Below are 27,816 nucleotides of genomic sequence, written 5' to 3' on the forward strand. Positions count from 1 at the left end.
TGTGCACTCGTCTAAGTAAATACACTTTCTAAAATGTTCTTATCCTGTCCGCTGCAGAAAAATATTTAAGCTTCTCACATACATAGGCATACTCTATTTTAGTTTCATACTGAACTGAAACGGGTTGCATTTTGTATCGCTAATTAACTTCCAAGCTATAATATCAACGTTTTGGAATCGCCAAAACTATATAGCCTGAAATTTAAAAATGTATCTATCGAACTAATTTAGAGAAAACATGAAAAAAGTGGTTATAAAAAAACTTTTAGCTATAATCCTGTTGGGAATGGTGGCTTTATCGTAAAATAGATGAAGTCCCAAGAAAGAATGTACGAAAAATCACGGGGTTACTTTGGAGTTTTTACGCGACGTGCGTGGGTTGTTACTTGGACACTTTAAAAATAGAACTCCCTAAGCCTAGCTTAATTTAAGCGCTCCATGGCGGAGCGGACATTTAGGGGAGAGAACCTGAAGATAGTAGGCTCGGCATTGGTAGGATTTAATACCTCGAGTACATCCGCCATCCAAGGCGGGATATGAAACCCAATATTCGGATGGAGTATTCTTAGGTGGGATTTTTTGTACGGAAACTTGCGCTGAATAGGACGAAACTGTGTGCGGAACTGAGGCGGATACCGGCCTTGGAGGGTCGGATGGAATCGGCGGAGTAGTAGGACCGTTGTTTCGATGCAGCATTCTGTTATGCCGATCTTGGCAAGTGAGACAGTTATGAGCGCTTGTGCAATCCCGGAAATTATTGCTGCTTACAAAGCAATTGGAGCACAACTGCTTCCTTTGGATATAGGCTAGGAGATCGTCTACCGTAATTTTTAGGAAGCGTGGACATATACGCACGGGGTAGTTCTTCTTTGAACACAGATCGCAGCCTTTGGGTATCGGAACTACCCTTGTCTGGTCTGGGCGTGGAGAAATTTTTCAGATCGGAAGCTATCGTCGGCCTCAAGAGTTCGATGGCGCTCAGTCAAAAAAAGAATCAAGCTCGAGCCACTTAGGAGTTTCGGCTTTATTTTATTTTTAATAAGAGCGTGAGCTTTGGTAGATTTGTCGAGCACATATAAACCACGATAGGGTCCCAATTCTCAATATTAACGTCGGAAAATTGTAAGGAAGTTAAGCAACCTTGAATAGTGCGTTGAAGTTCCTTTAGGGATGCTCAGACTCCTGTGATATACGTTGCACATTGAAGAGACTTTTAAGGTGACTGTTCATCTGCAATCGTTTATTTTCGAAACGCTCAGTTATGTTTTTCCAGGCTGAGAAAAGGCCATCGTTGGTGAGTGGATATCTCGAAACTATGGAATGAGCTTCGCCACTTGTTTTTGAATTTAAGCGGAATAATTTTTCAACGGGCGTTAGACTCGGATTGTCTGCGTATATCGCCGTGAAAAGGTCCCGGAAAGTCGGCCAGCGATAATCGCCAGAGAAAACCTCTGTGTCGATAGCAGGGAGCCAACAGCCATGAGACTTGGAATTTTGGGACGGAGTTACTTTGGGCGGAGCCATGTTGGATTTGTTCCACGAGCTGCGCGGCAAACATTTCATAAGTGGAGAACGTTTGGAAATACTTGAATTTCAGTAAGGATTTGGTGTCTGCGGCGCTCTCGCCTGCATCCACAATGCAATCGGAGCATATGTCGTATGCTGCCGGAGCCGTTTGCCACAAGGAATAACATTGAGGTAGAAGCACCTGGTGCGTTCACAGTGGCCTCAAAGTGGATCAGACAGTCAGCTGTGGCCATAAATCGGGCTAAGGCGAATTTTTCTGATGTTGCCATGACGGAAAAAAATTAAGAAGTTTAATTCAGAAATTAGGAAACGGAAATGGGACATTCTAGAAACTAATTGGAGTTTATCAACCAATCGAAGTTCGTTAAAACATCGGTCACTCTCGGATAAGCAAATTCACTAAATATTTATTATATTGGATTGTCGAACTTATGTAAAGAATTACGGACTTTAATTTTGTTTCTTTGGAAGGAACATTTATTGTTAGCCCTTGACCCACTGCGCGCTGGAGAAAATGTCGATATACATGTGTATGTACAGTGTACATATGTGGGGTGCGATTACCGGAATAGCGTTGCGGGAATTGTAAAGATCTCTCTTATGTTTGTTTGTCGGTGCGTTTGTTTGTTACCTGCACAATTTAATTGCAGGCGATTAGCTGGGGTAAATTTGTGGATATTGTAACATCGTTTTTAAGTTTAGAAATAATTTTGTCGAAATTGTAGGTTGAGAAAAGTAGATGGAGTGGACTGTATTAGAATATTTATGTAAATATAAACACGCAGCTGGAACACAGTAAAAAACAAGGAAGAACGCTAAAGTCGAGTACCTCGACTATCAGTAACCCAGCTAAAGTTACTATCAGTTACTCAGCTAAAGGGACCAAAGGGAAATGGAGATATGCAAGCGAGATTAAAATGCGTCACCTACCCATGATCTCAATATATGGTTTTGTGGGCGGTAGACACATTTAAGCGTTATGGGCGTTAGAGTGCGCACGGCAAACTTTTTTTTTGATCAATCGATAGGTATTGACGAGACCAATACATTTCGGTAAAAAATTTTTATTTAGCATGAAAGTTGTGGGCGCCACAGGTTTTGTCGGTTTGTTGGCGTTAGAGCGGGCGTGGCATATTCGTGTAACAAACGTGCGCTGCGTACAAAGCTACGGAATCTAAATCTGAGATCCCAGTTCTCTATCTTTCATAGTTTCCGAGATATTCGCGTCCATATTAAAGTGGGCGTGGCAAAGATTTTTTTGGCTCAATGGATAGGTATTGATGAGAACAATTCATTTTAGTTAAAATTCTTTTACTCTACGAGCAACGGGTATACAAATTTATTCTAGCATTAAAACTGTAGGAGCCACCGATTTTGGCAGTTTGTAGGCGTTAGAGTGGGCGTGGCACCCTGCAAACAAATTTGCACTGCGCAAGAACCTCAATTCCCAATAGCCTAGCTCTTATAGTTTCCGAGATCTCAGTGTTCATACGGACAGACGGACTTGGCTGATTCGACTCGGCTAGTGATCCTGATCCAGAATATATACACTTTATATTTTCACACAGTGGACAACGGAAACTTGAATATTGTCCGGCACAAATAACGGAATTGAAATTTGGAACTTCGTTAGATAGTGAAAATAGGGTTGCAAAAACTGGCTGTATGACCGGCAAATAATATTAAGTGGATCTTATCTAAAGCGGTTCAAGCCTGGTGGGAAAATTTTTTTTGTAATAACTTGTGAATAATTTAACTGATGATTTCTCCATTTGCGTTTTGTCACTATGTGTACTACCACTGACGATAACATTTTAGTTGCACAATATATTGACTCGTAAGATCAAAGAGGAACGACGATTTATCATAAGCTTATTTTGGTGATATCACGGACGTACCAAAAGTCGATTTGAGCCCATTTGAGAGCCACTCTAAAAACCATATTACAGAGAATGATTGAATATCAAAGGAACCCGCACATATAAAAAGAGAATATAATCATCAGATATCGGGACAAACCTCTTTAAATTTATGTTTATCATTGTAATCTTAATAATATATGCAATGCGAAAACGTAGCAGAAGCAGGCAAATGCCAACCATAACTTTTGGATGCCGTTCACAAGATGTTTAAATATTTATAAGTAATGGTTTAATTTATAATTACGAGTCTTATGATTCAAGATGCGTTAATATATTAATCGGAAGAGTACAAATAGATATTTAAAATGAAAAAATGTTATATAGGCTACTGCAGTTGCACGAATAGTGGATCGCGAAAAGGGTCATGTTGGGCTTAATTAGACCTGCACAAAGGTCGGAATGAGCGTGAAAATCTTGATGGAACGCTTAAGTCTATGTAGGAATTAAATGATTCTGAGTCGATGAGACAAATAAGAAGTTTATAAGCGAACATTATTTCATTGTAAGTTTATGGCATTAATTTAAGACTGCATCGATAATATAAGATGGTAGTAGTCTACCGGAATCCCAAAGGATCAAAAATTGTATTTGTACAGATTCGATAATGGTTTGATGCTCTTATACTGTGGACTCCACACATAGGAAGAATATAGAACTTGACGTACTAAAGCTACATACAGTGTTTTGGTATTGTACGGGTCGACAAATTCTTTGCATCTTCGCTTTATAAAAGCTAAGACACCCTTGGATTTGTTTACCATTGCAGTAATGACTATTAAATCATTGCTTATGACCGAAAAGGACTCCAAGGACATTTGATGTGTTTATGCGGTCTAGGCTGTGATTACCAAATCTATAGGAGTCAAGATGCATGGAGGAACGGTAGAAAGTCATAAGTTTGCATTTTGCTCGGTTTACGAAAAGGAGATTACTCTCGCACCACTTCTGAAATTCGTTGAGGTCAAATTGAAGGTCTGAATGAAGGTACCAATCGGAACAGGCGTACATAAAAATAAGAGTTAAATATAACTTGAGTTAGATCGTTTAAAAAAAGGATGAAGAGTAAAGGTCCAAGGTGGCTGCCTTGAGGTAAGTAAGTAACATCAACAATATGAGAAACCTCATTCATAAAAAGAACTTGTTAAGTGCGGTTTGATAAATACGACTCTATCCACTTTAAAGGTTATTAGGAAATCCCAAAAAGGAATATTTAAGTAGAAGCAGTGAATGGTTTACCGAATCGAAAGCCTTGCTAAAATCTTTGAATATAACATCGCTTTTTTGACGGTACTGAAACCCTCGATTAATCACGTATGAGAATTCAAGAAAACCTTAGGGAACTGCAACATCTCTTTTGCAGTTGAAGAGTGATAAGATGTGCCAGAAAATTAGGAATAGCTGATAGTTTGGTAATGTCACGGTAATTTTCAGTGTCCACTTCAGAACCTTTTTTATGAAGAGGTCTATGTAGGATTAATTTCAGAACCTAGGCAGGCAAAAAAAGAGATTGCTAAGTTCAAAAGAGCTTGGCACCTTATCAGGACCAGTTGAGTATGAAACGTCAATACATTCCTTCCAAAACGACGCGCTCTGTGGAAGGGGATAAGAAAATGGCGTGCGGTATAATATAGGGATACGGTGTAGTAGTGTTGTAGGGCTTAAAAGAATATGTTGACTGGAAAAAATGCAAGTAAGTTGGAATTCTCGGGAGCAGAATTTTCGGTTTTATTGAAAAAGCGAAGGTACGGAAAAATGCGTTAGATTTTCGTTTGGAGTTAACAAAAGAAAAAAAATTGTTTTGGATCGCTGCGAAAGTTTTCTTTTCACTGTGAAAGGTATTTATTAAAGGATTGACTATTTCCAGTAGGCATTGGAGAGGATAGCGGAGTAACGGGCAATGTCAAGTAGAGATCCGGATTTTTGATAATTTTTAAAAGGCCTTGGTTTTTTGTTTTTTTTGGTACGACAAATGTTTGGAAAACCACGGGGGCTTGAAAGAAGGAGAAACAGCTAATGATGAGACAAGGATAAGTGGAGTTGTAAAAATGTAGGAAAAAGATGATCAGTCAATCCTCGAAAGGAACAAATTTAGACAAGTATAATCTGTTTTCCGAAAACATTTTATCGGTTATGTTTTTAATATGGGCAATTGGTAAGATTGGTTTAAGAGCTCAAAAGATAAGTATTAAGTTGGGTGATAAGGATCTTCAGAAAGGGAAATTGCGTTGACTCTTAAGCCTGTTGCGGCATCACTTACGCACATGAGGTCCAAAAGCCTATTTCGATTTTTTTTAACAGAGTTGATTTGAGCGAGGGACATGTCTGTAATCTCATCAATAAAATCATGACAAATGGCAATAGAAAAAGATTAGAGTCATCACAGGGAATCCAATAAATATGTGGGCGGTTGAAGTCATCGATTACTATTATTTAGTCTGCATGACCTAAGGAAGACAGGACATACGTACTGGCAGATAGGTTGCTTAAATATTCTATGGAATCAGACGTTGGAGGTATATATGAGCGGGTCAAAAAGATGAAAGCTGAACCTATGCTACATTTTACTGCAACGAATTCAATACCAGCATCGTTAGCAATACGAAACAACTCGCAGGAGAAATGGTTATATACCGCTATAAGGACCCTACCAGCAAAATAAGGAGGATCCGTTCTATAAATAGAGAACTTATGAAAAAAGATTTCGTTGTCAGAAACTAATGAATTAAACCAGGTACCGGTCAAAGCGATGGCATCAAAGTCAAATGACGTGCTTAAGTGTGAATTTCTTTGAGTTTACCCAAAAGACTGCGTACGTTTTGATAATTAATGGTAAAAAAGCAACCTAGTTTTTATACCCGTTACTCGAAGAGTAAAAGGGTATACTAGATTCGTCGGAAAGTATGTAGCAGGAAGAAGGAAGCGTGTCCGACCCCATAAACTATATACATTCTTGATCAGGATCACTAGCCGAGTCGATCTAGCTATGTCCGTCTGTCTGTCCGTCTGGACGAACGATGAGATCTCGGAAACTATAAAGGCTAGGCTATTGGAATTTGGCATGCAGATTCCTGAGCTTCTTACACAGCGCAACTTTGTTTCAGCAAACGCCCACAAGCCGCCCAAAACTGTTGCTCCTACATTTTTGATTATAGAATAAAAATTTTAACTGAAATTTATTGCTCTTATCAATACCTACCGATTGACCCAAAAAAAGTTTGCCACGCCCGCTTTAACGCCCACAAACCGTTCAAAAACTTCAAAAAATCGTGCATATGAACGCGGATATCTCGGAAACAAAAAAAGATAGAGATAACGCCCATATTGCTTAAATCTGTCTACCGCCACGTAGCCATATATTGAGGTCGGGCAGGTGGCGTATTTCATTCTAGCTTTGTTGCTTGCTTATCTCCATTTCCCTTGGGTCCCTTTAGCGGAGTAACGGGTATCTGATAGTCGAGGTACTCGACCATAGCGTCCTTTTTTGTTTGACCTAATTTGTGTAGGCCAAATTCGAATAACACATAATTTACCAATCCTCCAGAAGATTACACTTGGTTGGGTGGCTTGGGATGGACACTCTGTCGTTCGCAATGGACATTAATCTCTCGCAACCCTTCGTAAAGTCCCTTATGTTGAGGAAGACTCCTTAGCAGAGACGGTTAAAAGATTCTGGGAAATCGACAATCCCTGCGGAGAATCTTACACAATATCCGCTGATAACGAATTGTGCGAGCAGCATTTCCTACAGGGCTACTCTAGACTTAAGTCAGGTCAGTACTCAGTTAGGCTGCCGTTTAAATTCAGCATTGATACGTTAGAAGACTCCATATGTCAAGGGTTTCCAAGCATCACACAATTCTATTTGCCGCGTCATTGCGTGGAGAAATTGGACAGTTAAATTGGGCTAGCTGCTAGTTGAGATAGTGGAGTTATGAGTTGCATTGATAACTGATTTGTTCTTCATTTAATACATGCTTCTATACTACTTGGAACACGGAAGTTTAATTTAATTGTTTGAGAAATAAGCTATATTCTAAGGTAGGTAGGTAGGTCAGGGAGTTTTGATTATGGTAGCAGTTTGCGTAGTTGGCTCGGCTAGCATTGCAAATGTGCTGACTGCATTGGCGGGTCAGTGTACCGTTGAGACGGTAAGACGGTGAGTTAGTGAGACAATTCTCATCTGCAGTGGGTGCTACTGAGCGCCTGGTACTGTTTTCAACTTGGCTCCAGCTTGATTTGTTGAGTGCTGGTCATGTTGAGCACCCTTGGGTATGACATTCTCCCCCCATTGTGGGGTACCCTCAATTATGCCGTGATATCGGTCAGCCCTTGGCCGAATTATATAGAAAGCACCTAACAAATCACTGACCGTGGAGGATCCTTCCTTCAGCTGCGGAGGTTCATGTTTGTGATCAAGGTCCTTCATACCTTCTTTATGCTGCTTAACACTCCCTTTTGCGATAAAATTGGCATTACCGTGGGGACTAAAATTGTGCCCTCGTAGAACTTGATCTTTTGGCACGTCTATGGTATGTGGACTTTCTTAACATAACTTAGATATTTCTTGGTTAAATTTAGAAATGTTGAACAAAAGTCAGGCTTCTTGTAGGTTTTAAGTTGATGAAAAGTTGGTTCTGAATTAATTGGTTTTTCTATTGTAGTCAGCTGCAATGAACTATTATGTATAGCGGTTGATTCTCGATCGATCAGTGTCGCTAGTTCTTGATTGGCTACATATATCTTCAGGCTCCTTTATTTTATGATCCATCAATGCTAAGTTCGTTAAATTAATCCCTTCTTCATAGAGTGAAATCTTATTCTGCCGTTTGCAAGTCAAATTGATTATCATTCATCGGATTTTTATTTTTCGTTAGCTCATAATTGCTAATAATTTTTGCTATGGCGGCGAATACTAGTATTTTTCCGTTCTGGTACCTGGCCTTCAATCGCAACCAGGTGTCGTCATAGCCACCCTGTGATAAGGTTGAGATGAGAGGTCATGGAACCGTGGCCAGTCTAGATACTCGCCGTTGAACTCCGGAATGTTAATTGGCTCATTTTGGTTCATTTTGTATTCTTTGTATAATGTGTGGAATCGGGCTAGCTCTGCTTCTGCCAGAGAAGCGGCCCCAGGTGTGCTATCCAATTCGTCGTGGGCTTGCCTCAGTAACGCCCAATGGATATCCAGGTGCCCTCGTAGGGCTGGGGTGACGGTTGGGGCGTTGGAGGCTAAAGTTAATGATGATTCCAATTCGTTGCATCTGCAACTGTGGGATCACCGTGTCAATTGTGGAGTCTCCTTTGACTTGATCCCCTGTTGTGATTTTGATGTTGACCGAAGTTCGTCTGGGGCATTCGGAAGTCCTCTTCCAGTCGGCATGTTGTCCAGAAAGATTTTCTGATGCTTTTCGACCAGCTCCTTAAGTGCTACTACTCGTGAAGAGTACTCATTTCAAGTGGAAAATGCCGCTTGTTGGACTTCTTCATCTAGGTCGCAAAACTGCTGCCAGAGATCGTTTAGCTGATTTAGCTTACCGGAATAATAGCCGTCTCGGTGGTGTCGTTTGACCGAATCCTTGCCATAATTCTTTATGAGCTGTGGGATCTGTACTTATAGCTCATTTTGGTTGCCTAGTAATCGATTGTGTAAATCGATTCTCGTGTGACTTGTTTCCTATATGAATGAAGTAGGCTTGTCTAGGAAACAAAGAATCCTGTGAAGCCGGATAAAGCTGTGTGTCCTGTGAAGCTGAATGAAGCTGAGTATCCTGTCAAGCTGGATGAACCAAATATCCTATGAAGATGGATGCAGCTGAGTATCCTGTGAAGCTGGATGAAGCTGAGTATCCTGTGAAGCTAGATGAAGCTGACGATTCTGTGACGCTGTATCAAGAAGCTTATCCTGTGAAGCTGGATGAAGCTGAGTATCCTGTCAAGCTGGATCAAGAAGGGTATCCTGTGAAGCTGGATTAAGCTGGATTAAGCTGAGAAGCTGGATGAGTTATGGTTTACAGAGCGGGTGGATGTAGTCAGAGGTTCCGCTTTTGGTGGGAAGGGGGTTGCTGGAGTGTGATCCTTTGTTGGTAAAGGATCACGTCGGGGTCACCAATGTTTGTGCCTAACCGATGTAGATACTTGCAGGACGATCGCGTCGCGGCAAGGGTAACGATGGTTACCACAGGCGATGCTGAGCTGCGCTGAGGATAAGCTCACGTGGTTAGCTGCTAGTTGAGATAGTGTTTTACGAGCCCTATTCCCAGAGGTAGGAAGTAGGACCGCGAAGTTATGCGTTTCGTTGATAACTGATTTATTCTTCATTTGATACAAGCTTATTTACAGAAACAGAAGTTAAGTGTAATGATTACTAAAATAAGCTATATTCTAAAGTAGGTAGGTAGGTCAGGGAGTTATGATTGTGGTAGCAGTTTTGTGTAGTTGGCGTGGCTGACACTGCTAAATGTGCTGACTGCATTGACGGATCAGTGTACCGTTGTGACGGTGAGTTATAATATGCTGATCAGCAATTCTTATCTGCAGTGGGTGCTACTGAGCGCCTGGTACTGTTTTCAACTTGGTTACTGCTTGGTTTGTTGGGTGCTGGTCATGTTGAGCACCCTTGGGTAAGGACAGTTTATATGAACGCGGATATTACGGAAACTATCAAAGATAGAGAGCTGGGACTTAAGTTTTTATTCCGTAGCCTTGCACGCAGCGCAAGTTTGTTACGCGAATGTGCCACGCCTGCTCTAACGCCACAAACCTGTGGCACCCACAATATTCATGCTACATAAAAAATTGTAACTGAAATGTATTAGTCTCGTCAATATCTACCTAGATTCCGTAGCCTTGTATGCAGCCTAAGTTTGTTACGTGAATATGCCACGCCCGCCCTAACGTCACAAACCTTGGCAACCACAATTTTCATGCTACATAAAAAATTTTAACTGAAATGTATTAGTCTCGTTAATACCTATCGACTGGTCCAAAAGCGAAGCTCACTCCAACTGCCACAAACCGCCCACACCAGTGGCGACTACAATTTTCCTGCTAGAAAAATATTTATCTGACATGTGTAGTCAATACCTATCGACTGACCCAAAAACAAATTTTGCCACGCCCACTCTCACGCCCATAACGCTTAAATCTGTCTACCGCCCACATAACAAGGTGGGGCATTTCAATCTCGGTTTGCTGCTTGCATATCTCCATTTCCCTTTGGTCAATTTCTTAAGTGTATCATATGGCGTGATAATCCAGAAGAAGAAATAAGGACATACACACTGGATACCGTAACGTACGGAACCAAGTCTGCTGCGTTTTTAGCTATTCGAGCAGAGCAGCAGTTGGCACTCGATGAGGAAACAAACATCATATTGACTGCGAAAATCGTTCGACAGGATTTGTATGTAGACGACTAAATTTAAGGAGGAGGCTTCGTGGAGGACGAGGTCCAAATCCTTCAACATGTAAAACAACTATTGGCAAAGGGTAATTTTCCAATTCGAAAGTGGTGCTCTAACGAGCCTGCCGCATTAGAAGGAGAAAGCGATTCTGATTGTGAAAAGTTTATATAATGTATGGTTGGCACCAACATCGCCAAGGCTCTCGGTTTAGCCTGGGAGCCTAGCTCCATACACAAATTATCCGATAGATTCATCACAAAACGAAGTACGTTGTTCATGATAGCCAGGTTCTACGACCCACTCGGATTAACCTCACCTTTCGTTACTAAACTGAAAATATTTCTTCAGGCTTTAAGGAAGGAAAATCGAAATCCTGCGTGTATCGCGGACAACCCCAAAGCTCGAGCTCTCAGCAGCGTTTATATTATCCGATCGTATGTCAAACATCGCTAAAGAAATTAAGTTTGCTGCATCTCTTGCTAAAAATCATACACATTGTGCATTTCGGCGAGGAGTACAAGGCGCTTAGTATAAGAAAGGCGATGTCTCCTAGTAGTAAGCTGCGGTCTTTATGCCCATTTATGGACGCCGAACGACTTCTGCGCGTCGGAGTTCGTATCCAGATTTGAAACCTAGATTTTGCTGCCAGTCATCTAGTCACCGATCCAATATTCACGCATTACCATACGACATTTCTCCATGCTGGTCCTCTATTCCTCTTTCCAACGGTTTGTCAAAGATATTGGCTCATCGGAGGGCTTAAAGCTGTCTCGAGTATCATCAATAAATGCATCCGCTGCGTTTGAATGCGGCCCAAACTTCTCGCCGAGAGCGTCCAAACAAGCCCAACATTTTGTGACTTGTCTTTTGTGGTGCATTCTACACAAAATCGGATGTAAGGAACCGCGCGCCAGGAAAGTGCTACGTTTCAATTTACATATGTTTTCATCATCATTTTTCACAGCACAGTGGGTGCTCAGAACGAGCTAAAGGAACTTCGCGAGATATTTTTGATTGATCCACAGAGAAGGAGGTTGCTGTGAAGTCACCCAAATACCATTTCTATTGCGTCGTTGGGAACTCTACTCTTTCATTTAACGAGCTTCGAACCCTCATCTTTCAAGTCTCAGCAATGCTCAATTCAAGATTATTTTATCTGGGGAAAGGCAAAAGCAACGATCGACGAACCCCATTTAACCCACCTATACGCAGGTCACCCCAATCGCTGACAAAAGTTGTGCCAAGTCCAGAAAGCGTTCTGAAGGAAGTGGAGTTCATATTACTTGTCCCTGCTTTAAGAGCGTGGGAAGTGACGGACGACCCAAACAAATCTGTAACCAGGAACTATGGTCGTGATAGAAGAGAACAATGCACCGCTGCTCAAATGGCCCCTTGGCAGAGTAAAGAGCTGTAGCAAGCAGACACACACACACACATACATATCCCTAAGCATCTGTTCTACATTAAGTTAGGTCACACTATTATTAAACACATACATACATCCCTGTTACTCTTAAGAAACACTATGCTTGTCTCACTCCCTCATACTGTGTACCCCCAACTCTTGTAACATAGGCTAAGCCTGTACAAATCTGTGCAATAAAGATCACTTTTGCTGCGACCGCCTAAGAAGAAACACGTAGAAAGTGCCGTCTACAATTTCAGAAGTGGGATTTCCGCGAAAATTTTTTTCTTGCGTCCCTAACTCTACGAGTAAAATAAAGCAAAAGTTTTTAGTGAGTTATTTAAAATAGTTTGTAGTAATGGACACCATCGCTGCGGACGACTACAAAGCATCAGAACTTCGATGTTGGCTGGAAAAACTTGTTTTGCCGAAAAGCGGCACCAAGGCAACACTAGCAGCGCGGTTGAATGGTGTGCCCCCCGAAGCCCGAGGAGATTGTCCAGAACTGGACCCCAAGGACATGACCGACATGGAAGCTGGGCCTGATCAGGACGATGTTGGGGCTACATTGCTGGATGCCCAAAATAACGACGAAGCCGCCAACAACAACATGTGCGTTCCGGAAATTTCCATGCAATTGGAATCTCTGAAGCGTCACTTAGAAGTGGTCCAATTGGAAAATGAGTTTCTCAAGTTGGAAGTTTCCCTACGTACTTCAACGACAAGACCCTGTTGGCTGCACACATCCGGATAGACGACGAGGAGTTAATCGACAGTATTATCGAAGGAATACCGGATACACTTCTACGGCAACAGGCACACATGCACTGTTTTAATTCGTCTGCCCAGCTGTTGCAGGCATTCTCCAAAGTAACATTGCGGAAACCATCTCTCGCATTTGGACGCCACAAAGTCGTTTCCGGAAATCAGGACGGACCCGCTGTAAGATGCTTCAACTGTAACTGCGTGGGTCACTTCGCGGCCGACTGCCGCAAGCCTAAGCGCGCATACGGCGCTTGCTACAGTTGTGGAAGTTTGGAGCACCTGGTATCTCATTGCAACGAGAAGAACATAACCAAAAATGAATATGTGAGACCGTTTAAAATTTACTTTAATTCACAGCCTAATCAGTGCCTACTTACAGAATGCCTAATCGATTCTGGAAGTCCAATTACAATAGTTTTACGAAGTTATCCTGCGTTGAAAACATTCTAAGTAGTAACATCATTAACGTTAATGAAAACAACATTTCGCATTACTTTGGCTTGAACCACAGCCCTTTAGATATACATGGAAAGATATCATGTTTTGTTATTATGAATAAAGTAAAGTTTAATTTCGAATTACTAATTGTGGCAAACAAATCGATGGCATATAGCACTGTCTTAGGAAGAGATTTTATGAACATCTGTAACTTTAAGATTGTTAGGGAAAATGATTGTTCAAATGATAGTTTTGCAAATGATTTTGCAAATGATTGTTCAAATGATAGTTGTGCTGATGATTGTTCAAATGATAGTTGTGCTGATGATCGTTCAAATGATAGTTGTGCTGATGATCGTTCAAATGATAGTTGTGTTGATGATCGTTTACAGGATATTTGTTCAAAAGATAGTTGTATTGCAAATGATCGCTCAGATGATAGTAATAGTGAGAAGAATAGCAGTTTTAGAATTTATTGCTCAAATGTTGGTCAGATTGGAAACGATTGTGCTACTGATAGCTGTGAGAAAGATGATCGTCTAAATGATAGTACTAAGGTTTATTGTGGTTACAAAGAAACGCAAAGTGATTCGTGTAAAATGATTGAGTCAAGTCAAAATTTAAGTGTCCAGCCAAGCGATCATTTCGAGTCAGAAATTATGTCAATTGAATACCCTGATCCAGCCGAATGCAACCTGTTAAATATTAGCGATAAGTGTGAGTTTGCGTTAAGAAAAAAACTGATAGATATTTTTGATAAGTTTTATACGAAACCGGAACGGCCGGAGATCCCCTTAGTAAAATGGGAAATGAAACTGAATCTTGATACAACTAAACCGTTCAATTACCCTCCAAGGCGTCTATCATACGCAGAGAAAAGTCAAGTTCAAAATGTATTAGACGATTACATAAAAAACGGTATTATTCGAGTAAGCGAGTCTGAGTATGCATCACCTATAGTTCTAGTAAAGAAAAAGTCTGGAGAGTTAAGAATGTGCGTAGATTACCGAACCCTTAACAAAAACATGCTTAAAGATAACTACCCTACCCCTTTAATAGATGACCTTATTGATAAACTGTCTGAAAAAACTATTTTTACCAAGTTACCCTTAAAAATGGGTTCTTTCACGTGCACATGCATGAGGATTCAATTAAGTATACCGCTTTTACAACACCTATGGGTCAGTATGAATGGCTTAGAATGCCGTTGGGGTTACGAAACGCACCAGCAGTTTTTCAAAGATTTGTGAACAAAATCTTTGCCGATTTGGTTAAAGAAGATAAGGTTCTAATTTATATGGATGACATTTTAATAGCAACGAAAGATAGTAAGAGCCACATGGAGATATTAACGGAGGTCTTTAAACGATTGGTAAATAACAAGCTTGAGCTTAGGTTAGACAAGTGTGAGTTTCTTCAAAGAGAAATAAAGTATTTAGGATACATAATATCGGGAGAGGGTATTAAACCTGATTCGAAAGGTATGCAAGCAGTAAAAGACTTTCCTATACCGACAAAAACGCATGAGGTTCAAAGTTTTCTTGGACTGTGCTCCTATTTCAGACGCTTTGTCAAAGATTTTTCAACAAAAGCACAGCCGTTGTATGATCTTGTAAGAAAAGACAGAAAGTTCGAATTTGGTGCGAAAGAGTTAGAGTGTTTTGAAATATTAAAAGTAAACCTTTTGGAAGCCCCTATTCTGGCCCTGTACAATCCAAAAGACCCAAAAGAGTTACATTGTGATGCTAGCGCCCTAGGTTTTGGTTCAATTTTAATGCAGAAAAAGAAAGGTAGTAAGTTTCACCCAGTGTTCTATTTTTCTAAACGCACGACGGATGTGGAGGCGAAGTACCATAGTTTCGAATTAGAAACGCTCGCTGTAGTTTACTCGTTACAACGCTTTAGAATCTATCTTCAAGGAATACAGTTCAAACAAGGAAGAACGCTATAGTCGAGTACCTCGACTATCAGATACCCGTTACTCAGCTATATGGAGATATGCAAGCAGCAAAGCGAGATTAAAATGCGCCACCTACCGGCGGTATACAGATTTAAGCGTTATGGGCGTTAGAGTGGGCGTGGCAAATTTTTTTTTGGATCAATCGATAGGTATCGACGAGACCAATACATTTCAGTTAAAATTTTTTATCTAGCATGAAAATTGTGGGCGTCACAGGTTTTCGCGGTTTGTTGGCGTTAAAGTGGGCGTGGCAAACTTTATTTTGGGTCAATCGATAGGTATTGATGAGAACAATACATTTCAGTTAAAATTTTTATTCTAGCATCAAAACTGTAGGAGCCACAGTTTTGGGCGGTTTGTGGGCGTTAGAGTGGGCGTGGCACTGTGCCGAAACAAATTTGCGCTGCGTAAGAAGCTCAGGAATCTGCACGCCAAATCTCAATAGCCTAGCTCCCATAGTTTCCGAGATCTCAGCGTTCATCCGTTCATTCAGTGATCCTGATCAAGAATATATATACTTTGTGGGGTCGGAAACGCTTCCTTCTGCCTGTTACATACTTTCCGACGAATCTAGTATACCCTTTTACTCTACGAGTAACGGGTATAAATAGTTACAGATTGTAGTGCTTTTACCCTGGCGTTAAACAAAAAGGAATTATGCCCAGGAATTGCCAGGTGGGCACTTTTTCTTCAAGATTATGACTACACTCTGGAACATAGAGCCGGCAAGCGTATGCAACATGTCGATGCACTTAGCAGGAACACACACATACTGTCAATGGATTCTAATTCATTTGAAGAAAACTTAGTTATATGTCAAAGTAGAGATGAGAAAATCAAAAGTATAGCTGAGAAACTTCAGGAAACAGAATTAAAGGATTATGAGCTGCGGAATGGAATAATTTACAGAAAAAAGGATAAGAATGGTCTTTTATTTTATGTGCCAAGCGAAATGGAAAGCCACGTTCTTTTTAGTTACCACGATCAATTAGGACATGTTGGAGTTATCTCAAAAAGTTACTGGTTCCCCAAAGTTCGTGAAAAATGCAAGCGGCACATTAATAATTGTTTGAAATGCATCGCCTATTCTGATAAGTCTGGTAAAGACGAAGGTTTCCTTCACAGCATCCCCAAAGTATGCATTCCCTTTGATGTCATACACATAGACTATTATGGCCCGGTGGACAAGAGTAGAGCTAACAAACACGTACTGGTGATTATAGACGCATTTACAAAGTTCGTAAGACCTTACCCGGCAAAAACTACAAAGTCTAGGGAAGCAATAGTAGCATTAAAGGACTATTTCAGGTCGTATAGTAGGCCGCGATGCGTGATCTCAGACCGTGGGACATGCTTCACATCTAAAGAATTTCATGACTTCTTAGAGGAAAACGAAGTGAAACACATTAAGATAGCCACTAGATCGCCGCAGGCTAATGGGCAAGTCGAAAGAGTTAATAGAAGCATAGGACCCATGATCGCTAAATTGACTGATCCAGACAAGGGATTGTTCTGGGATACAGTTTTAGAAACAGTTGAATACGCACTTAATAATACGATTCAAAGATCAGTTAGTCAGCACCCAAGTCAAGTCTTATTCGGAGTGTCTCAAAAAGGAAAAGTTATAGATAGCTTAAAAGAGAAATTAGAAGAGTTTAATAAAGATAGAGAAAGTAGGAATTTAGAAGTAGTTAGAGAAAAAGGTACTCAGAGCATCGAGAAGCTGCAAGAATACAATAAGTTACGCACAGACCTTAAGAGAAAGAATCCTAAAGAGTACCAGACGGACGATTTAGTAATGATCAAAAACTTCGATTCTCATGTAGGCGTATCCAAAAAGCTAATTCCAAAATTTAAAGGCCCTTACAGAGTGACAAAGGTACTTCGTAATGATAGGTTTGTCTTGGAGGATGTTGAAGGTTTTCAACAGTCTAGGCTTCCTTATAAGGGAGTTTGGGCAGTAGCAAATATACGACCATGGATTAATAATGCAAATAGTTAAGAGATCAGGAGCTCTCTGGTCAGGATGGCCGAATTGTAGCAAGCAGACACACACACACATACATATCCCTAAGCATCTGTTCTACATTAAGTTAGGTCACACTATTATTAAACACATACATACATCCCTGTTACTCTTAAGAAACACTATGCTTGTCTCACTCCCTCATACTGTGTACCCCCAACTCTTGTAACATAGGCTAAGCCTGTACAAATCTGTGCAATAAAGATCACTTTTTGCGACCGCCTAAGAAGAAACACCTAGAAAGTGCCGTCTACAGAGCTTCATAACAGGAGAGAGTTAAGCGTAACAGCACAAAATGTTAAACCAAAACGAATACTGCACAACATCTATTTTGTCATTCCTTCTTACGCTAAAACTTCGAAAAGTACACGAACTCTAAAAACTAATGCTAGGCCTTTTTATTTTAAGCTAATGGGAACGGCCGAAATGGGGTCCAAAACAGCATCTGGTCGAAAGAGCAACAATAAGCTAAATATTTATTACCATAAATAAATAAATATCTAAAGGCATTTGATTGTGTGAACCGCAAAACTTGAATCTATTTATTGAACATGTTAATTTTAAGTTAAAAGCACTTATCATATTTATCAAACCACGGTGAATAATCGCTTTCTCACGTTACGCATTGATTCACTAAAATTTGTTTTATGCGTTCTTGTTTTAATTGTTATTAAGGAAATTTTCAAAAAACTTGAAATTTATCGGCATCCCACGTAGTGACGAAGCGCGCCAGGATAGTGTGCAGGGGACTACTATACATACACGAAGAAATGAAAATCTACAGTGATCGTCTGATCGTTACGAGTGATACTTCAATCGAAAGGTATTGCAAAAAATTAAAGGATTGCATACAAAGCTTAAGAAAACCAATTGGCTTGGGAGAAAGAGCGGTGAAAGTGTAAAAGTGAAAATAAAGAAAATTTGAGCTGTTGGGGTCGTTGTGGATAAATGCACAAGTTCATAAGTTTAGTTGTACTCTCACTTAAAATACGCGTCGAATGACACCTCATTTGTTTAGATTCGATGCTCCGTTCAAAAACAAGACGGAAAACAAGATTTTGGAAGACTTCTCAAAATGATAATTTTAGACGACCTTCAGTTCTACCACTTATGGAAAAACTCGCTAGTTTAGCGGGAAAATAGCTTTAAATAGCAATCATTTACAACCGTTACTTGTTAACTATTAAAGCTACTGACTTGTGCCTTATGTTTTTAGAAAGGTATTTTAAATACTTTGTACGCCTTTCTAACATGATTTGTCTAAATACGACCGTTAAAATAACATAAAAACTATTTTTAAAAGTAATCAAATAAAATACAGCTAAAAAATTTTAGTAAAATTAAACACAGATAAAAAAAAAAGAAAAAATATGTACTCAAAAAATTTTAAAAATAAAACACAACTTCAGAGTGGAATTGAGCCCCGAACGCTTTATCAGCGGGCGCTACAGTCCATTTATAATTGTTCAGCGAAATGGCTTTTATGTTGATTCCTTTTCGTCTACATAATTCAAAAATCGACGAGCCAAATAATGAATTTCGACTTTTTGGCATCGCGGAGTGTCGGGAGCGAGAGAGCAAGTGACAGAGAGAGAAAGAAAGGTACAGCACTCCAAAAATAGATTCATATTCGTGTGAGCCTTGTTTGCAATAATGACCCCGCCTGTGTATGTACATTCTTATACTCTTGCAGAGGGTATTATGATATTAGTCAGAAGTTTGCAACGTAGTGAAGGAGACGTTTCATAAAGTGTATACATTCTTGATCAGCATCACTAGACGCGTCGTTCTAGCCATGTCCGTATGTCCACCTTTCCGTCCGTTTCTAAACAAACTATTCTCTGAGTTTTAAAGCTATCGGGCTGAAACCATCCAAAAGTCTTCGTTTTTTTTGCAGGTAGTATATAAGTCGGAACCAGCCGGATCGGACAACTATATCTTATAGCTCCCATAGGAAAGATCGGAAAACAAAATTTAAAACAAGAAAAAACGGTATAGTCGAGTACATCGACCATCATATACCCGTTACTCAGCTAAAGGGACAAAAGGGAAATGGAGACATCCAGGCAGAAAAGCGAGATTTAAATGCGCCACCTAAAATCGGAAAGCTTCCACGGAAACGACCTGCAAGAAACTTCGGCTTGCCGAAGTTGTCTTCCTTTCTTGTTAAATTTCAAGTCATTTATCCCCAATATTCCTAAACGAAGGAAGATACAGTATCCAAATAGATGTGGCCTCGTCGCCGGAAATATATAAAACAACAAGAAAGGAAGTTAACTTCGACAAGCCGAGGCTTGTATACCCTTGCAGTTATATTTATTAAATTTAAAAATACAAAAAATGATATTCCCAACAGTATATATGTCAGAAAAAAACGAAGCTATAATTATACATATATATATTATTTTCCCCTCAATTTTCCGATCGTTCCAATGGCAGCTATAAGATATAGTCGTCCTATTTTAATAAAATTAAATTCGAAATTCAGAACTAATTAAAAAATGTTTGTTGATGAACGCACTACAGCCGTTATTTAATTTTGAATATTAATCTATCTTTGGTATATGAAATACTAACTTTGCCCTTTTTAATATATTTTGGTGCTGCGTCACACTTTAGACATATCATATCTTTGGTCCTTCTAGCCAAATTTAGTTACTGATCAAGTTGGATCAGTTTAAACTTTTGAAGGCAGCTAGAAGTCGTGCAAAGGCAAGCATTACGCGTTTGCTAACGGCGTCTCAAGATCCACGTGCGGGATCAAAATGGGAGCTTGATGAACAACAAGTTTCATTGGAAAGGCTCAACATCGTATGGAAAGAACTTGAGTCCATTAGAGACGTAAACCTAGCTATTCACTGGCGACTACAAGGAGTGGCCAGCCTTTAAAAACATCTTCGAGACTACGATCCATAGCAAGCAGCATTTGACAGCAATACAAAAGTTGCACCACTTGAAAACGTACATCACTGGAGAAGCAGCTGACTTGATTCGACATATGCCAATAACGGATGCAGCTTACGAGGCTGCTTGGACTTGCCTAACTGATCGGTACAATAGAGCCCGTTACATTGTTAACACCGCCACAGCAGATGTAACAGTTCTGCGCAAGGTGACGGATGCATCAGGGCAATATAATAGGGACTGCTGGATTATACACTGGATCGAAGGATGCCGGGAACTGGAATCTCCGTCTGTGGATGATCTACTAAAGTTTTTAGACCGATGTTGCGAGGAATTCGAGCTCAGCAAAAGTGAGTCAGGCATAGACTCCAAGGTTAGCCCACAACATGGCAAGGCAAAGCGATCGTCACACGCTTTAGTATCGATGGAAACAAACACTTGTGGGAAGTGTAACTCCAAGGAACACAAGGTCTACGCCTGCTCAAAGTTTGGTGAATTGTCAATCGAGCAGAGACGCACATTTGTTAAGGCAAAATCACTGTGCTTTAACTGCCTTAAGCCTGGGCATGTGTCGCGAAAGTGTGAATCCAAATTCACATGCAAGTTTTGCCATAATCGTCACCACTCTCTGCTACATGCAGATATTCTTCATTCGCAGGCAGCTGTCACTTCGAAACACTCACGAGATGATTAAAGGCACATCCCAAGCGCTCCCGAAGATGCTGCGGTCACCATCAGCCATATCGCACAGGCACAAGGGGCTCCCACAGCTGAATCCTTGTGCAACGGATCAACAACCGCAACACAGCCACAAGGGCTACGAAAAAGTGCATTGCCAACAGCTCTAGTGTTTGTTAGAAACGCAACAGGATCGCACACTACCTGCCGGGTGCTTTTGGACAGTGGTTCGGAACTGTCGTACATCTCCGAGCGGTGCGTACAGGCGCTCGGACTGGCACGCTCACCGTCACGAATTTTGGTGACCGGAATCTCGTCAATCAAGGCTGAGACAACTAGAGGCTGCGCCACACTGGACTTGCAGTCAAGGATCTAAGATCACACAATGAAGGTACGTGCCCACATACTCAGCAAAATTACCTCCACGTTGGGAAGACACGATATCGCCGCCTCAGCACTCAAGGAACAGTTCAGGGAGCGCTAACAAGATTTAGGGGTGTAGAGCGCCGCCTAAAGAAAGACCCCAATTTGCATTCACAGTACATGCAATTTATGCGAGATTATCTTCAGTTGGGCCACATGCGAGAACTGTCGCCAGAAGACATTGACAAAAGGCCGAGCTTTTACTTGCCACATCATCCTGTAAATACCCAAAAATTACGGGTCGTATTTGACGGTTCATTCAAGGACACGAATGGAAGGTCCTTAAACGAAGCATTGGACCCAGTATTGTACGAAACCTTTTCTCGATTTGCATGCGTTTCAGAATGTTCAAGTTCGTCTTCTCAGCAGATATTGTCAAAATGTATCGACAAATCTGGGTGGCTGCCAACCATTGTGGCTATCAGCGAATTGTTTGCAGAGAAGATGAAACGATTCCTAAATTAATGCCGTAACGACCTACACATCCTTCGCGATTTACGCCTGCCACGGTTTGTCCAAAACAATGAAGATCACATCGAACTGCATGAATTTTCAATCAAGGCATATTCTGCAGTCATCTATAGCAGAGTGGTGCGAGCAGATGGCACCGTATCTGTTTCACTCATAGCAAAAAAAAACCAGAGTTGCTCCGCTGAAGCAGCAGTCTCTACCGCGTCTTGAGCTGTGTGGCGCTTTCCTACTGAGCCGACTGTTCTTATCAGTCAAGGCTGCGCTACAACACAAGGACATTGAAGTACATGCATGGTGTGGCTTTCACATCCACCATCTAAGTTTAAAACATTTGCATGTAAACACAAAGGAGAGTCCGGCGGACTGCGCCACACGAGGAATGCTTGCCTCGGACCCTCTCCATTTTGACTTATGGTGGATGGGACCTTCATGGCTGCAAGATCCAGAAATGCTTGCGGTTAAGTTGACCTCTAAAAAGTTCTGTTTTTCCTTTTTAGAAAACCATGGCGGAGAAGAAGTGAAGACCACCGCATTAACCGCACAGGAAAGCTGCTCATTGTCACCAATCAAAGCTTTGACTCAAAGCGTCTCGTCCTGGACAAAGCTGGTACGCGTTGTAGCTTACGTCTTACGCTTCATCCAAAAGACCAAGGCCATTAAATCTGTAACGCTGGCAAATGGAAAGATGCTCACCTTTGAGGAGATTCAGGCTGCTCGCATTCTTTGTCTGCAAGAGGCTCAGAAATGTTTCATGGAAGACCGCTAGCTACTGACGGAAAACAAGCCACTTCACAGCAGTTCCCAGTTGTTAAAGCTCTCGCCGATTATCTGCAAAGATGGCCTTCTTCGGGTTGGTAGACGACTGGACAGATCACAATTACCAGCTGATGTAAAACACCCTATACTGCTTCCGAAGTCGCACCGCATCACAAGAATGATCTTGGAACAATCTTCATCCAGGAGTTTCTGCACTTTTTGTAATTGCTCGTCAACGGTACTGGATCTTTGGTGCGCACCACCTGATAAGAAATCTGGTTCACAACTGCATGAAATGTTTTCGCCAACGTAAACTCACGGAGCACCAATTCATGGCCGATCTACCAGGAATCCGTATAACAAAAACAATACCCTTCCACCACTCAGCCTGTGACTACGCTGGTCCATTTATACTAAAGGAAAGGAGAGGGCGCAATCCCCGAAAAACTAAGGGCTACATATGCCTCTTTGTTTGCCTTGTAACATCAGCCATACATTTGAAACTGGCCACCGATCTTAGCACAGAAACATTCCTGGCATGTCTTCGGCGTTTCATGTCCCTTCGAGGAAAATGCGCACAGATCTTCAGCGACAATGGGACGAATTTTGTTGGTGCTAAGGGAAGTGGGAGTCATCAGTACGTTCTGTTAAATTGCATCTGCGTCGAGTTGTGGGAAAAACTGTTCTTGCCTTTGAACAAATGCAAATTCTGATTGCTTTGATCAGTGCAGTGGTGATCTCGCGACCGTTATGCTATACACCTTACACTGACCTTACCAACTTCTCTCCGGCCCATTTTTTAATTGGACGCTCATTCACAACTGTTCCAGAGGGAGATCTGACTCATTTGCAGATCAATCGTCTGGACTATTGGCAGCACTTGCAATCGATGTATCAAGTGTTTTGAAGACGCTGGCACCAAGAGTATTTAACATCCCTGCAGCAACGCCAAAAGTGGAGCAACAAGGAACGCAACATCGCTGTAGACAATGTAGTCCTCGTCAAGGACTCAAATCACTCTCCAGCAGCTTGGATACTAGCCCGTGTAGTGGAATCTCATCCTGGACCAGACGGACTTGTACGCGCGGTAAAACTTAAGACGTTACTGGAGAGATGACCCGGCCCATCACCAAGTTAGCTGTACTGCCTAATTCTGAAACATTGTTTCAGGGCGACCCGGGATGTTGATGAACGCATTACAGCCGTTATTTAATTTTGAATCTTATTCTATCTTTGGTATATGAAATACTAACTTTGCCCTTTTTAATATATTTTGGTGCCGCGTCAAACTTTAGGGATTTTTTAGGACTCAGTGTTAAGACTACAACTGAAAGCAACGGACACACAAGAAAATGTGACAATTTTAATAAATGAAATACAGTCCACTCAAATCGGGAATAAAACGTTTTTATTCTACACCAATGTTATTTCCAAGCTTAGGAGGCTATATGTTAAAAAACACCAAGGATATCATTTTTTCAAAATTTTTTTTCCGATTATTCCTATGGGAGCTAAAAGATATAGTTGTCCGATCCGGCTGGTTCCGACTTATATACTACGTGCAACAGATATAAGACTTTTGGGAAAGTTTCAGCCCGATAGCTTTTAAACTGAGAGACTAGTTTGCGCAGAAACGGACAGACGGACATGGCTAGATCGATTTGTCTAGTTATGCTGCAAAGTAAATATACTTTATCGGGTCGGAAAAGTCTCCTTTACTGCATTGCAAACATCTGACTGAAATCAATATACCCTCTGCAAGGGTATAAATATAAAAATGAATTAATTTAATTAAGCAAAATATATATAAGCTTTACCTTGAAATAGTCGTAGTGTATAGTACATAAAATGCCCATTTTCACAGTCTTTTGAAAACAGCATATGAAGTGTTTTTTCCTCTTCCAATTGGTTCAGTTATATATATATCATACGAACTCTAGGGGTACTGAGGCAGCGCAAGTTTGTTTCAGAGCAGTGCCAATGCCACTCTGACGTCTACGAACGCCCATTGTGCTATAGCCCGTCCAGCGCCCACATTTTGGAATATTTTGTAACAGTGTTTGTTAAATCGGACCAATCGTGCAATCTCGGAATCGCCGATTTGCTGCATGCATTTCTCGATCTCCCTCGCACTCCCTTTAGTAACGGATATCTAATAGTCGAGTCCTTCGATTTTCAAAAAGATATATACAATTTTTTAAGTTTAATAAGAAAGCGATATACAACCTAAAACTACATCTTACTCTGTTTGTTTGTTCTTTTAAGGATGGAAAAATATCTAATCAAGAGTTTAAGGATGCAGTAAAAAAAACGTGTGTGGGTAAAAAATACGAGGAATTTCCGCAGGTAAGAAAGTTTTTTTACACAAAATAAATTATATGTTTTAATGAATAAAAAATAAAAGTTAATTAAATTTTAAAATGTTTTTTAAACTTCTCGCATAGAAAGACAATATATTGCAGCATGTAGAATGAGAACATTCTAGAAAGTCTATTTATTCAGTCGATTGCAAAAGTTTTGGTTGTAAAGAATTGGTTTTGTGTGTATACTTTCCTAAAAGGTGTATAATTGTTTTTGACGCTCAATAACTGCTAAGCCCGAATTTTCTTGACAATGTGTAAGACCTCAAAAGTTGAAAAATCTTAAATGCTTACAAGTTCTAAAGGTGTTTTAAATTATTATTTAGCTGACATTTTGCATGGATTTCAGGAAGAACAATTATATTAATGTAAAGAGTTAAGGCGTTTTTTGTCCCGCTTAACTAATGCGTTTTTTTCAAAAATTTGTAGGAAAAATTTGTAGGACAATGTAGCCCACAATCATTATTATACCCGTTACTCGTTTGCCACGCCCACTTTAACGCCCACAAACCGCGAAAACCTGTGACGCCCACAACTTTCATGCTAGATGAAAAAATTTAACTGAAATGTATTGGTCTCGTCAACACCTATCGATTGGTCCAAAAAAAAATTTGCCACGCCCACTCTAACGCCCATAACGCTTAAATCTGTTTACCGTCGGTAGGTGGCGCATTTTAATCTCGCTTTGCTGCTTACATATCGTCATTTCCCTTTGGTCCCTTTAGCTGAGTATGGGGTATCTGATAGTCGAGGTACTCGACTATAGAGTTCCTCTTTGTTTTTTGTACAATCGTGCTTTTTATACCCGTTACTCGTAGAGTAAAAGGGTATACTAGATTCGTCGGAAAGTATGTAACAGGCAGAAGGAAGCGTTTCCGACCCCATAAAGTATATATATTCTTGATCAGGATCACTAGCCGAGTCGATCTAGCCATGTCCGTCTGTCCGTCTGTCCGTCTGTCTGTCCGGATGAACGCTGAGATCTCGGAAACTATGAGAGCTAGGCTATTGAGATTTGGCGTACAGATTCCTGAGCTTCTTACGCAGCGCAAGTTTGTTTCAGTAGACTGCCACGCCCACTCTAACGCCCACAAACCGCCCAAAACTGTAACTCCTACAGTTTTAATGCTAGATAGAAAATTTTAACTGAAATGTATTGTTCTCAACAATAACTATCGATTGACCTAAAAAAAAGTTTGCCACGCCCACTTAAACGCCCACAAACCGCGAAAACCTGTGACGCCCACAACTTTCATGCTAGATAAAAAAATTTAACTGAAATGTATTGGTCTCGTCAACACCTATCGATTGGTCCAAAAAAAAATTTGCCACGCCCACTCTAACGCCCATAACGCTTAAATCTATCTACCGCCCACATAACCATATATTGAGATCGCGGGTAGGTGGCGCATTTCAATCTCGCTTTACTGCTTGCATATCTCCATTTCTATCTCATCGGGTTCGGAAAATCAGACCAAAACAAGATCAAACCGTCGGGCTCGTTTGAACATAAAATAACAATTGATGGTGAACATTTCGTAACAAAGTTTCTGGTGGTGGAGTCGTAATTCCTGGACAAGGAGATGGTTCTTGGTGAAGAATTTTGCAAACAAGCTCAATTGACAATATCCAGTGAGGGCGTGAAAGTAACCAAACCTACCAGTGCCGAGGCAGATATCACTTCGATTTATAATATTGATACTGAAGACTGCAACCAAATAGTAGCGGACATCGAACCAGCAGCAAGCGCGAAAGCTAAAGAGGTAGTACACAATGTTGTCCAAAACTATCAAGCGGTAAGCACAAAATCCACAAACTTTCAAATGCGTTTGACTCTTAATGACGATAAGCCGATACATTCACGACCTTGCAGATTTTCGTATTCTGAGCGATGCATCATAGATAAACAAACCGACCAGTGGCTGAAAGACGGTGTAATTGAAACCTCAGAGTCAGAATGCAGCAGCCCAGTCGTACTTGTTAACAAACGTGACGGATCTCATCGCTTATGCATCGACTACAGGCGAACCAATAAAGTCATTATCAGAGACCATTTTCCACTTCCTTTGATCGAAGATCAACTTGACAGATTGAAGGACCCGCGCATTTTTAACTCGATAGATTTAAAAAACGGATTCTTTCACGTCCGTATAGAAGAAAGAAGCCGAAAGTATACGTCTTTCGTCACACACAATGAACAATTCCAGTTTCTTCGGGTTCCTTTCGGGCTTTTAAATTCGCCGAGCGTATTTCAGCGACATGTAAATGCTATCTTCAGAGACCTGACTTGTAAAGGTGTAGCCATACCATACGTCGACGACATTATAATACTAGTGAAAACCGGAAAAGAGTCTGTAGAAAACATCATCGAAGCTCTGAAAAGATGCTCAGAATATGGACTGTCTAACTTCAAAAAGTGTAATTTTCTAAAAACCAAAATCGAGTACTTGGGCCACATAATTGAAAATCTGAAAATAAGTCCGTCTCCATCCAAAGCACATGCTGTGTTTCCAGTTCCGACTAACCTAAAGCAGCTACAGAGATTCCTTAGCTTGGTGGGTTATTTTCGCAAGTTCTTCGCCAATTTCTCGTAGATAGTGAAACCCCTATCTGATATGACCAAACAAGATGCGAAAATTCAATTCGGTGACTAACAGCTAGATGCGTTTAACAGGCTGAAGATTCTCATCACGCAAAAGCCAGTCCTAAAAATTTTCCATCAGCAACACGAGACTGAGCTACATACGGACGCTTTAATCGACGGTTTCGGCGCAATTT

General features: G+C 40.8%; 2 protein-coding genes across 3 annotated transcripts in view; both read left to right on the forward strand.

Annotated features, from left to right (window-relative positions):
• Positions 1-27,816, forward strand: part of Scp1 (Sarcoplasmic calcium-binding protein 1) — a 150,015-nt gene that overhangs the window by 50,057 nt on the left and 72,142 nt on the right. The window contains exon 4 of one of the 2 annotated variants that reach the window (XM_070998730.1): positions 24,944-25,024. The exons of the other annotated variant lie outside the window; for it this stretch is intronic. Within the exon in view, the coding sequence (XP_070854831.1) occupies positions 24,944-25,024 (81 nt within the window). The remainder of the gene's footprint in view (positions 1-24,943; positions 25,025-27,816) is intronic. 2 annotated transcript variants of the gene reach the window in all.
• On the forward strand, positions 663-24,873 carry LOC139354124 (uncharacterized). The gene is made up of 2 exons (XM_070998391.1): positions 663-13,346; positions 13,402-24,873. Exon 1 carries the CDS (start codon positions 12,616-12,618, stop codon positions 13,009-13,011), a length of 396 nt encoding a protein of 131 aa, XP_070854492.1. The 5' UTR covers positions 663-12,615; the 3' UTR covers positions 13,012-13,346; positions 13,402-24,873.

Source organism: Drosophila suzukii (assembly GCF_043229965.1).
Source record: "Drosophila suzukii chromosome 2 unlocalized genomic scaffold, CBGP_Dsuzu_IsoJpt1.0 scf_2c, whole genome shotgun sequence".
NCBI lineage: Eukaryota > Metazoa > Arthropoda > Insecta > Diptera > Drosophilidae > Drosophila > Drosophila suzukii.